This window comes from Mytilus galloprovincialis, chromosome 11 (assembly GCF_965363235.1).
Source record: "Mytilus galloprovincialis chromosome 11, xbMytGall1.hap1.1, whole genome shotgun sequence".
NCBI lineage: Eukaryota > Metazoa > Mollusca > Bivalvia > Mytilida > Mytilidae > Mytilus > Mytilus galloprovincialis.
Window position 1 is genome coordinate 66,184,520 of NC_134848.1, and position 12,479 is coordinate 66,196,998.

Consider the following 12,479-nt stretch of genomic DNA (forward strand, 5'->3'; position numbering starts at 1 on the left):
GGTCAAGAACAGTAAGTTGTTTGACAATGTTTGAGTATAAAACTGTCATTTTCTGTGAGTTTTTAAAAAGTTTAGCAAATTCTGAACAAAAGACAGAAAAGTCACTGAAATCAATTCAAAAACTAAAACAAATAGTCCATAGAATAATGTTTATAGTTTTAAACAAGAATGTGTCCCCAGTACAAGGATGCCCCATCCGCACTATAATTTTCTATGTTAAGTGGACCGTGAAAATGGGAGAAAATCTCTAATTTGGCATTAAAATTAGAAAGATCATATAATATGGAACATGTGTACTAAGGTTCAAGTTGATTGGACTTCAATTTCATCAAAAACTACCTAGACCAAAAACTTTAAACTGAAGCAAGACAGACGGACGGACGAAAAAAAGGACCGATGAACAAACGGACGGGCAAACAAACAGACGCACAGACCATAAAACATACTGTCCATAAATGGGGCATAAAAACGCTTTTACACAAGATTGCAAGAATGTGACAACATTGCATATTGTTGGAGACTGTGTGTTGTTTAATGGGCTCTCTCTCTCTCTTTCTCTCTGTATCAGAATTATACTGGAAATGAACTCAAATATTGCTGAATAAAACTTATCTAGGAAGTATGTTTGCACAACTGACTTAAATAGTTGCGCGAGATAATTGTCTTTAAGTTAAAATATTTCAACAGTTTTACAGTTCACTGCAGTGTTTGGTAATAAGTACCAATCAATAATCATGATAATAGTTTGTGAAAAAAGAATGTGTTTAAATGTTGATAAAAGTTTTAGTTTGTAATGTTTGAAGTTCTCAATGGTCTAGTATTAAATTTGCATACCTAGTGTCAAGTTTAGCCATTGGTTGCCTTCAATCATCTGATCAATCATAGCAAAGTAATGTGTATTGGCTTCGTCATTCATCACCCAGCCTCCTGTTATTATCTCAAACTGGCCTTTCTCTATCAATCTGTAAAGAGTACAATAGATATAAGATGTGGTATGAGTGCCAATGAGACAACTCTCCATCCAAGTCACAATTAGTAAAAGTGAACCATTATAGGTCAAAGAACGGTCTTCAACAAGGAGCTTTGACTCACTCTGAACAGCAAGCAAAAATGACTAGTGTAAAACCATTTTAACAGGAAAACCAACAGTCTAATTTAAATACAACTTTTGAAAAAGATTAGGCCTAAATTAAAATATTGTTTGTTTGCCCTTTTCCGACCCTATGTTTTGAAACAGGGTAGGTAGGTAGGTAAAATATTTTATTTTTTTCCCCAAAAAAATAACTTGGCTCGGTATATTTTTTTTCATGGGTAGGCAGGTAGGTATAATATTTTATTTTATAGATACAAAATCTGCATAATGTCATTTTTGTCTGTTTTGCTTTTGCTAATAGAATGAAATTCAAAACAGTGTGGCTGTGGCCATTGATTGACACATTAAATTCATCCATTGACTGGGACAATTTACGCGAACGTTTGTATGTAACGACCATTGATCACTGTGTACTTTTTAAAGACACTTAAACTATGGGGTCACCAAAGGTCCTCAACACTTTAATAAAGTATTTCGAAAAATTAATCAGAAATAACACTATGTTTTGATTTATATCAATTGTATAAATCAAAACATAAAGGTTATTCCTGATTAATTTTTCGAACTATTTTATAATTAAAGGCGTTAAGAAACCTTTGGTGACCCCACAGTTTAAATGTCTATCGTAGGTACGTCGTGAACAGTGGTCGTTACAGATACACGTTCACCTAAATTGTCCCAGTTAATGGATGAATTTAATGTGTCAATCAATGGCCACAGCCACACTGTTTTGAATATCATTCTATAAAGTTTCTTGGACTAGGCTTCGAAAAAAAGTATCATGTAGAATGTGAAGTTAATTCATATGCACTACTATTTTGTTTTCAAATACCAAAATATAGAGCTGTGCCGCATATTTTCTACGTTTAAATATGCCTGGAACTTTGAAGAGTTTTAGCTTGCACTAATATTCTGTACTAAGTACCTTGTACGCTTACCTCTACCTAAAGGTTTTCTGTAAGAGATAACTTTGTCCTGGTAAAATATGTCCGGGCAGACATACATTACTAGTAGAAAAAGTCCCTAGAGTGTTTAAATTTCCATGTGTGCCTATGTTTCTATTAATAAAAATGCTACATGACTTGAACTCAATTGTCACATATTTTACATCGCATTTATAAATGATCTGTATGAAAAACCTGGGCGATTTTACTGCCAAATATTCTCCACTTCACAGGCTTTTGTCACCTTTGGTTCATGTCAGATATAAATAATATAGCAATGCTGGTCGAAGGCATCGTTAACATAATCTTCCTGATCTACGGATCACAAAAGGCCATCCCTACATAGAATACAACGTCCGTTTACACAAAATACTACGGTTTGTACACACGTTGATAATTTTGTATTAAACGAACTTTTTTGTAAATGAACCCTACTCTTCAAGTATAAAAATACAGAGTTTACGTTCGTCATATCATGATTTCAAAGCGTTCAACATTGATTTCAAACAAATGCTTTGAAACTCTAAATGCAAGTGTTCATGTCAAATGTTCACGTGATACCAAACGGACTAGACCTTTCACGATAAAGATAAAACCCGAGTATTCCGGTAAAAAAGTTTTGAGCGGGAAATACAAATAAAAGATTTTTGGTAGGAACGAAAAAATAAAAAAAAATAAAATCTTGCTGATAAATACAAATAAAAGATTTTCAGGCGGAACGAGTTTAAAGGGTCGGTCGGTAAAGGGCAAACAAACAATATTTTAATTTAAGCCTTATTCCATTTTTTTTTTTTGGCATTAATAATCAAATTAGATTTGGGATAATGGGAAGAGACTATTATGTCACTATTGAATATAAAAGAGCGTTTTCTCTATTTTGGATCACCACATCAATTTCAAAACCTACTGACATGACTGATGTAAAGTATTAAACATATTCTTGACTACTAAATAGTCTTGTTACACACAAAATAATTCTTTGCATATAACAAGTAAATAAATAAATAATGTAAATAGCAATACATTCTTAACACACAATAATAAACATGAGTCAATTACTGAAACAAAAGTACCTATAAGTCAATGTTAAGGATGTTTGCTCCTCTTGTTTTTGATTTTTGCCAGATATTCGGAATCCTCTGGTTTTATCTATATATTCCCATTAAAAATTTTTGCCTGCTAACCACTACTTTTCTTTTCATAATTTTATTACATATAGTTTAAAAAGCCATATTTAAAAATCATATAAAGTCCTTGTTATTTTTTCAATGTTTTTGAAAGGAAAAAGGTGCCAATGTTAAATGTATGAAAAATCTAGAGAGAATCATTTCCCGCCAAATTTTCAATGGCTTATATCTCGAAAACAAGCACACAGACCCTTCATTTTTTTCTTCTTTTTTAGTTTCTTTTTTTACATGCTATCAATTTATAAAAATCTTTTAAAAAGCTTGTTATTTTGAAAGAGGTTTTTAATTTACACTGAAGTAGTAGAAAGTGTCAAGTAATCACAATATACATGATGTAAGGAACTTGTACAAATTAATGATTTAAACAAGAACAAGGTAGAGTTATTATACAGGTGTTTCCATGTGCAGTAAATTATGAAAAACATATCAATAAAATAATAATTTCAGCAAAAAACACCTTGTTTCATTAGAACACTGCAACATGTGCAATGAATTAAATTACAAGTTTTGAGCATAAGTACAAAACTTCCTATTCATACATATATTTTATTAAACTGTTATTATATTTTATTGTTATAAATGTGATGCAATAAGTCAAAACCATTGTTATCTTTTTCAATTTTCTTATACATATATAGATATATATATACTACATGTTGAAGGCCTCACTGTGACTTTGAGATGAAGAACAGCAATAAAAGCAGTGTTCCTTTGCTTTTTGATCGTTTTTGTTGTTGTACATGTACTAACTTTGTGTCCTAAATAGATACACTGTATCCTTTGTTTTTTTTCTATAAACCTTTTGTTTTTCTTTTAAATAAAAAAATATAGCGACATAAAATGTAACAATACTTTAGAAGAATATTTAAACCAAAGCTAAATGCTTAATCGTGTTAATACAAGAGTTATAGAACTTTCAAACATCAAAAATAACATTACGTCAGATTCCTCTTTGATAATCTCCTGGTTTCCCTTAGCAATGTTGCCAAAGCTTGACTAGCCACTACAGAAGGATAAAATTACTAGAACAAGAACCCTCGTTTTCTAAATTATTTTTTCGTGAAAAAATATATAAATGACCTACTTTTTGACCCTGTTCTTTTTGTTCTGGTCAATCTGACTCCACCACATAGAGAAGAACGAGACCTCTGCATACATAAACTTCATTTTAGGATAAGCTTCTAACTTAGCAACCATGTTATCTAATATTCCTTTCACTTGATCATTGAAGTAAGTATCAAGTGTCTTTACCCAGCCTGAAAAAAAGATTATCATCCCAATAAAATGAAAAGAAACAACATTTAACCCTATATTAAACTGATCATAGATACCAGGATTCTCGACAAGCCACTACAAGTGTCTTTACCCAGCCTGAATAAAAGACTATCAACAGATAAATTTAAATGACCAACATTTAAAGATGTTTGCTAATCTGTTTCAAAATAACAAGCTTTTTAAAAGATTGTTAACAATTACGTGCACCTAAGACTTATGACTTCACTTCGTTCAACTGATAAGACCAATAATTGGATAATTTTGGGTGAACACATTCATAACATACTTTTATTTCATAAAATCTTCTGTTTGTAAGGTTTAATCCGCTAGATTTTGTGAAATGTGTGTCCAAAATTAGGGAAACCCCTGTTCTGAGATTTCCTCCAATATCCGGTGATTTCGCGCATGCCTTTAAAAAATAGCTTATGTGGAATAAAGGAAAGATTTTTTACTACTAAATAAAGCTGAGTTTGTACCAAACACACTACCAATGATGCAGACCAAAAATTATTTCAATCTGATATCAATTTGATTTGAATAAAACAAATTTTATCTGATGATGTAATTTTTTTAATGGAAATTGGCCAAATATGGTAAATCATGGGATTGCAGTTATTAATTAATTCTCGAACTTATCAATTTTATTCTTTTTTATCCGGAATATTTCAGAAGGCTAAAACAATAACAAGAACGATTTTGTATGTGTTACTGTGTTAATATGACGAAATCAGCTAATGTGCGATACCCCGGGCTGCGCGGACACCGGGGACTCCACTGTATAAGACTTTCAATAATGGCATTTCAAAATAAATTTTAGCAGGTAAAATTTTAAATGGCACAGCATGGATCAAACCAAGTTATTCTGAATATCTGGCAAAAAAATCAAAAACAAGAGGAGCAAACATGAACTTGACAATTTTCTCAATTAATTGTTTTATAATTTTCATGTCAGCTATGGGTTTTTCTCAATGTTTAGGGATGTATGGTTACCTATAATTGCTTACATCCATTTCATTTGAACTTTGGTGAACAGTTGTCTCATTGGCAGTCATACCACATCTCCTTGTTTTTATTTTGACAAGCATTATCAACTTCAGATTTCTAACATTTCAGGTAAGGCAAAGAAATTTTTTCTTCCTCTTCTCTTACCATCATGACCCTTCATTTCCCATATTTTAAACATTTGAATGCCTTGTCACTAAAATTACTATTATCATCCTAAGTTTGGGCCAATACCATGAATACATGTACATGAAAATATAGTTTCCAATGGTGAATCAAGATTTTTTCACAAGTGAGGGCTCGCTCTGGTCATGCTTCAGTAATTTCCTATATAATCAACTATTTTTTTTCCTGATATTAAAGGGGGGTCTGTGCCCACTGCCTAATATCCTGAAATTGCACTTATTAGTCTTGCATATATATTGTCCATTTTTCAAAAAATACAATTATAAAAGCACACAATAATTTCTGAATTTACAGTATATATGTATAGTCCTTATGTGTTACCTGGGTCACAATGTGAGTGTGGAACCACAAACACATACAACTTCTTCTTGTCATATTTATTTTTGTCATAGTTCACATTCCATCCTTGTTTCCATACGCCTCCATCTGGATTTTCAAAGGTCATAAGGTCAACCAATTTCAACATCTGAAATATTCACAAAGATAACAATGAAAGATTTTAAATTTTCTGATACTGTAAATGAAATTTCTGACAATTTAGAATTTGTAGGATCAATCCAGAAATTACATCTTTACATGTATTGTGTACATATAAACACAATAATTCAAGACTTTTTTCATGTGGTGTTCCAAATTTTTTTTTATATTTCTAGGTCGGTATTCTTGATTGTTTGATTGTCTTGTTTGAAATAATAATTAATGAATGGTTGATTATATTGGAAAAACATTTGTGATCATATGATTACTTGGACAACCCATGAGGGATCTCATGTATTTTATTATGGAACTGTACCAATGCATCCTTTTAAACACTTTTACAATTTTGGAAACACTAAGACATAAAATAAAAGTCAAACCTGAACATCAGTTTTGATATTTGGTGCATCAGCTAACGTACAGACTTGATTGCTACCGCTAACTGCTACATTGTGTACTGGAATCCTTGCAATAGGTTGTTCTGCTTGAATCTTTTCAGCTGGTTTTTGGAAAAGTTCCTTTACTGCTTCTTTTGCCTGATTTAACTTAGAATCAGCATCTCTGACAATATCATTTAATTTTTTCAGTGATTCTTTGTCACCCTGAGAAACAAACTTCACTGTGTCCTTTATTTCCTTTATTATTTTTTCATTTTTAGTTAAATCGTTCTCTAATTTTGATAGTTTTTCTGCATTCAGTACCTACATGTATATAAAATATAAAAGCTACAGTTAATTATTACACAATTGTTTTGATTAAAGACATGTTTAGTGTACTGTGGATTAATTTATTTTCTTGGGTACCAACATGACCATTTTTGTGGTTTGGGTAAACATGGTAAAACTAGTTTTTCATGAATACTAGACATTGTTACGTACTGCCAACTCACCGTATTCAATTTTAAAATTTGTTGATTATTATCATAGATTATACATGTTATAAATGTATAATTATCCATGAATTAATGTGAATCCACAGTAATGAGACAACAGCTGCAGGTATTTGTACATGTACATGTAAATCTTATATATCATGTATATGTACAACATGTACATACAAATGTAGATATGTATCATTTATTTAAAGGACTTCAAAAATTATATACATGTGGTTCATTGGAAGCGACAAAAAAAAAACACATTTCAGATGACATTAACCTTCTCATGCTACTGTAGACATGTGGCACTACCAATATGTTGATATTCAAATGATCTTTGTTACATACATATACATTGTTTCTGCATTCATTTTGTTTCAAATGGACATCATTGAGATTGAAACTGCAACATTACCACCAAATAAATATAACTTGTTATCAATATTATGCTTATTGCATATACATATAGGGCATTTCCAGAAAAAAATGCATGAAAGGGTTGGAAGGAACTTTAATTTAATTCCTCCATAAAATTGCAATCAATTATTTTATCATGTTCATATAATTGTTTAAGCAGCATTTAATAAGTAACGATTAAAACAGATGTTTGTTACAACTTATACAAGTACAAACAATGAAGTATTGACAAATGATTGATAAAAGTCAAAAGAAAGTTGACTTTTAAAATAATATAATGTAAGCAGTCAGTTTTTTTTAAAGTTTTCACGACTACTTATGGTGACTTAATTAGTTCCTTACGCTATATATATACAGTATTTACAATAAAATCAGACTGATAATAATATGATTAAAACTATGTTAAAAAAAATGTAAGTTATTATTGGGTCTGGTATTAATGTTAAGCCCAAATTTGTCAAAACAATTTGACTTAAATACAAACATCATGATTAGACTTTTCAGAGTGTTGTAATGGGAGTACCTTCGTGACGTAAAATGGTAAAAATTTCGAGCCATTTGATGTTGACAGAATTTTTGGAGCAGTACGATAAAACGTACTCTCTGTTAGACCATGAAAAAATTGACTGATTTTGAAGAATGGGGATAATTAGTTGAGACCTCTGAAGAATCATGTTAATGAAATGTTGACAATTCACGCTAAATCTTTTAACCAATTTGGCATTAACAGTACCTGAAAAAAAATTAACGCCTGATGGTAAAGGGTATTACCACCCTCACCTGGTACTATTACACAAACGGGACTGGAAACCGTTACACCAATCACAGTGTAATAATATCTAGATCACAGCTGTTAGAACGAGACTTTACTATTTATCGATACACCTTATTGTTTAGACAGTGACATCGTGCCTTGATCTTATAATTTCGGTAATTTGTATTTTTATTTTATAGTTACAAATGTATTTGAAATGATAATCCTTAATATACATGTAAACATGATTACTATAATGATAAAAGATATCTTGATCTTTAACAGTTGTTATTAATCACCAAATCTCATCTTAAGTGTAAAAAATAACATATAAAGATTGAAATTTTCAGGATGTACATAGCGTGGGGACGATTTGGAAAAAAGTATATGATTCATAAAATGTTTTAAAACTTTTGATTGAAAAAAGATACGCAAGTTCGATTTGTTGTTAAGTCATATTTATAGGTTATAATTTGGATTTGCCTATTTTTATTTCACTTTTTTAAGTGAAAAATGAAAAAAATCTCTTTCTCATTACAACCATTTACAACTGATTTTATTATAATCAGGGTTAATTTTGCTTAGTAATGGTCTTCAGGTGGCATTAGCATATGACTTCGTAAAAATATGTACACTAGGTTCCACAATTAGAACTTCAAAAGTAGGCCCGACAGTGCACTGTTATATTGAAGTTTTGGTGTAAACAAGTAGTTCACAAAAGTTCAAAACAATGTGGCTATGTTTTCATGAGACCCGGGTAGCTTCTGTTACTGAAATTCTCAACATTGTTTTTATTGCACACTTATTGTTTTATCAGGATTATTTATGATCTGTTAACCTTTGACACGTTGTTTTCTTAGGCCAAATAAAAATATGTGTGTGGTTCCAGTAACCCAACCGTCCCTAGTTTAAACCCCCCGACCCTAGAACTTTTTTTTCATTTCTGAAAAATAAATTTCATACGATCTAATTTTGAGAATAATATAAAATTCGTAGATTTCTGTCATTTGAATCTCCATAAGAAGTATCTGTTTTTGGTAAAATCCAAGAATTCATAACAATTTGTTGTCAAAATGCAACAAAATTATTTTGCAACCGAACAATTTTAAAATTGCCGACTTCCGGTATTGACTTGTGTAATACTGGAAACAATTTCGGTAAACACACGATTTTTTTCCGGATTTTGACAATCCTAAATAAAATTTAAAAAAAAATAAATAAAACTTGCCGACCTACCGACCCTATTTTTCAAAAGTATGTAACTGGAACCACACATATATTTTTATTTGGCCTTATTTAGCCAAGTAAAATGTCGGCTTTTCGACTATATCAGGTTTATTAGTTTTCAACACTTATATTGACTATTTACATTTTTATTAATAATTTTTCATAAACAATATCTATTTTTTTGCATTTAACATGTTTAAACTAATAAATTTAATAATTATTCTTTATTAAAAATCCACCAATTAAAACAGTTTTCTATCGGCTGAATTGTTTGGCGAAATCTGTTGTTTACATGTGTACCGAATGCTAATTTCCTACGTGACACGATAAGCTGTCAATCAAAACAAAAAATCAATAATCCCGCTATTGGGGCATTGAAATCTCAACAGATCCATTAGTTTCCAGTCCCGTAAGAATAATAGTCCCAGCCCTAACATAATGAGGAGACATATCATTGAGTGTATCAATTGTTAATTGCTTATTTTAGACTTTTTGTAATTTACAATATATATAAGAATTTGAGTCAAATCTGGCTATACATTATTTTGTATTTCTACTTCTGCCACCATATTTTGCAGCCACCATACATGCCTCTTATGAATGCACACGCATGTGTTTTATATGGGGAAGAAGTCGCCAATTACGGTAGAAAAATAAAAAAAAAAAATGTTTTTAAATCGGGAAAATTTACCGAAATTTTTCATTTTACTAATAAACTCAAAATCGTTAACTTTTTTTTTCAGATCTACTTCCGTTACCCGTTTTCTTCCGTTTCCGGTCTTGTTAGCGCGAGAATATGAATGAAATGTATATTTATCAACATATCAACAAATATAGGAAGGAATTCAACACCCAATCATTTTTAATAATTGTTTGATATGAAAAAAAACGTTACCTGGATAACAGCATTTCTTCGTTTACATTGTATATGACATCATAACTTAAATAACGTCACAACTAAATCCCTAACAACAGAACCAATATCGGAAACGTTACAGTATTTCCGTTTCTTTTATCAACATGTTTGAATTAAAAAAAAATAATACAGACTTTGTCCCCATTCACAGGTAATGCCTGCCTATTATTATAAAAACATCACCCCCTATACAATTTAAATGAAAGTGTCTCTTACATCGTCAGAAGTGACTCTTCCCATGTTGTTCGATACTGTTTCCATCATAAGATACAGCGACATGATGACTACGATGAAAAACATAGAACCCCATACTACCATGTATTTCTTCATTTTCCTCTGTAAATTGTAGAAAGTGCATCAGATAAACACACAGTCAAAAGAACATGTAGTTCGTCTTCATCAAATTATGCAGAATGTTAACAATTAAACATATTAGTGCTTTAAAATTGCAGAAAAGGCATGATATACTTGTAGCCGTAAAAGTTGACAGCACACCAATGTGCTTTACGTCATCCAATATGTGTAAAAAGAAAAAAGAAAAAATCGTAGGTCGTCTGACTACGATACAGTTCCGTTTTCGTTAATATTTTTCGCAGAATTATTGACACTCTACGGAATACCAAATATTTTTAAACTCTTGATAAAGGTTGCAATGGCTTTAATCGCAAAAACAAATATGCGCTGTATATAACGATATCAAAATTGACATCACGGTTGCTGATCACACGTTACATGAACCAGCTGAGAATATCACAGAGGTAATCTTCAGGTACCAGATAGGTGTAAAATTTGCACTTGAAACACAGTATTGATGCTGCTGTTCGTTACCTTCTTCCGTATAACTTTACTTATGCGGATTTGTTCCATTTAAAAAGTATAGATCTATACGTAAAATACCAATGTTTTTCATATCCGTGTTTTCGTCACAGTCTGTGGGTATTGTATTTTGCATTTAAAGGTAAATTATTTATAATATAAATAAAACTGAAAAATTTAAAAATCGATTTTAAGTCTAAAAATACATATCCTAACATGTTTGGAGTAAAATTGTACCAAACTGTTAACTGAATCATCAGAGCAAGAGCACGCCTGGTAAACCATCTAATTGTTTGAGATATTCTGGAACAATGTTGAGATCTTCTGGTGAATGAAACTTTTAACTATAGCTTAGTATCAATTACATATACATCCGTCAAAACGTTTCAACTGTCATTTAAATCTTGTCTGTAGTTATGACAGCAGCTTCTAAAGAGACCTTTGGTTGTAATAGAGTCTAAATAGTAAACAACTGTGTGTTTTTTAAAGATTTAAAGTATTAAAGTTCTAGCGCTGGAGATTAATAGTCTAGCGTTTGAGATGCAGTTTTGCACAGAAACTATAAAGTCAATAATGGTGTAATTGACATCTCCAAAAGCTAGAATTTATTCCTACATCGCTTATCTTGACATCTCAATAGCTAGCTTTTAGATATCTACATCGCTATACTTAACATTTGCAGTGCTGGTGTTAACATCAACATAACACAGAACTTGGTTTTAAAAATCGTTAGCACGAGACAATTTGCATCCCCTGCGCTATATTTACATAATCAGTGCTTAACTGTGAATCTTCAACACTAGACCTTTATCCTGACAGCCTCATATCGTGGTATGGGTTTACTTCTTTATAAAGAATACACAGACGTGCCACAGGAATGGGTCTCTTTTTCATTGTCAAATTATATATCAACGGGTAGCAATTTCACCAAATTAACGCCCATTGTCTAACTACATGCATATTCAAGACGAGTAAATGAAAATGTTGCACGAATATAAACCCTCCTATGTACTAGATTGACACGCCGTGTGTGCTTTTGAAATGAAATTGATATACACGTCCACTTGTATTTGTGTACTTCTGATGAGTTGCCCTTTTCAACTGATTTTTTTATTCGTTCTTATGTTGTACTGTTATTCCAATGTCCCAGGATAGGGGAGGGTTGGGATCCCGCTATAACATGTTTAACCCCACCACATTATGTATGTATGTGCCTGTCCTAAGTTAGGACCATGTATTTCAGTGGTTGTCGTTTGTTTATGTGTTACATATTTGTTTTCGTTCATTTTTTTTTAAATAAATAAGGCC

At 31.4% G+C, this 12,479-nt stretch overlaps 1 protein-coding gene across 1 annotated transcript in view; it reads right to left on the bottom strand.

Moving 5' to 3' along the window:
• The window catches only part of LOC143052650 (alpha-mannosidase 2x-like), a 39,124-nt gene extending 27,856 nt beyond the window's left edge, over positions 1–11,268 (bottom strand). Inside the window, exons 1-6 of the mRNA XM_076225714.1 lie at positions 11,184–11,268; positions 10,572–10,691; positions 6,545–6,865; positions 6,009–6,153; positions 4,309–4,480; positions 835–962 (exon numbers count right to left, since the gene is read on the bottom strand). Of these exons, the coding sequence (XP_076081829.1) occupies positions 835–962; positions 4,309–4,480; positions 6,009–6,153; positions 6,545–6,865; positions 10,572–10,691; positions 11,184–11,222 (925 nt within the window). The 5' untranslated portion in view covers positions 11,223–11,268. The remainder of the gene's footprint in view (positions 1–834; positions 963–4,308; positions 4,481–6,008; positions 6,154–6,544; positions 6,866–10,571; positions 10,692–11,183) is intronic.
• Positions 11,269–12,479: the final 1,211 nt, after the last annotated feature.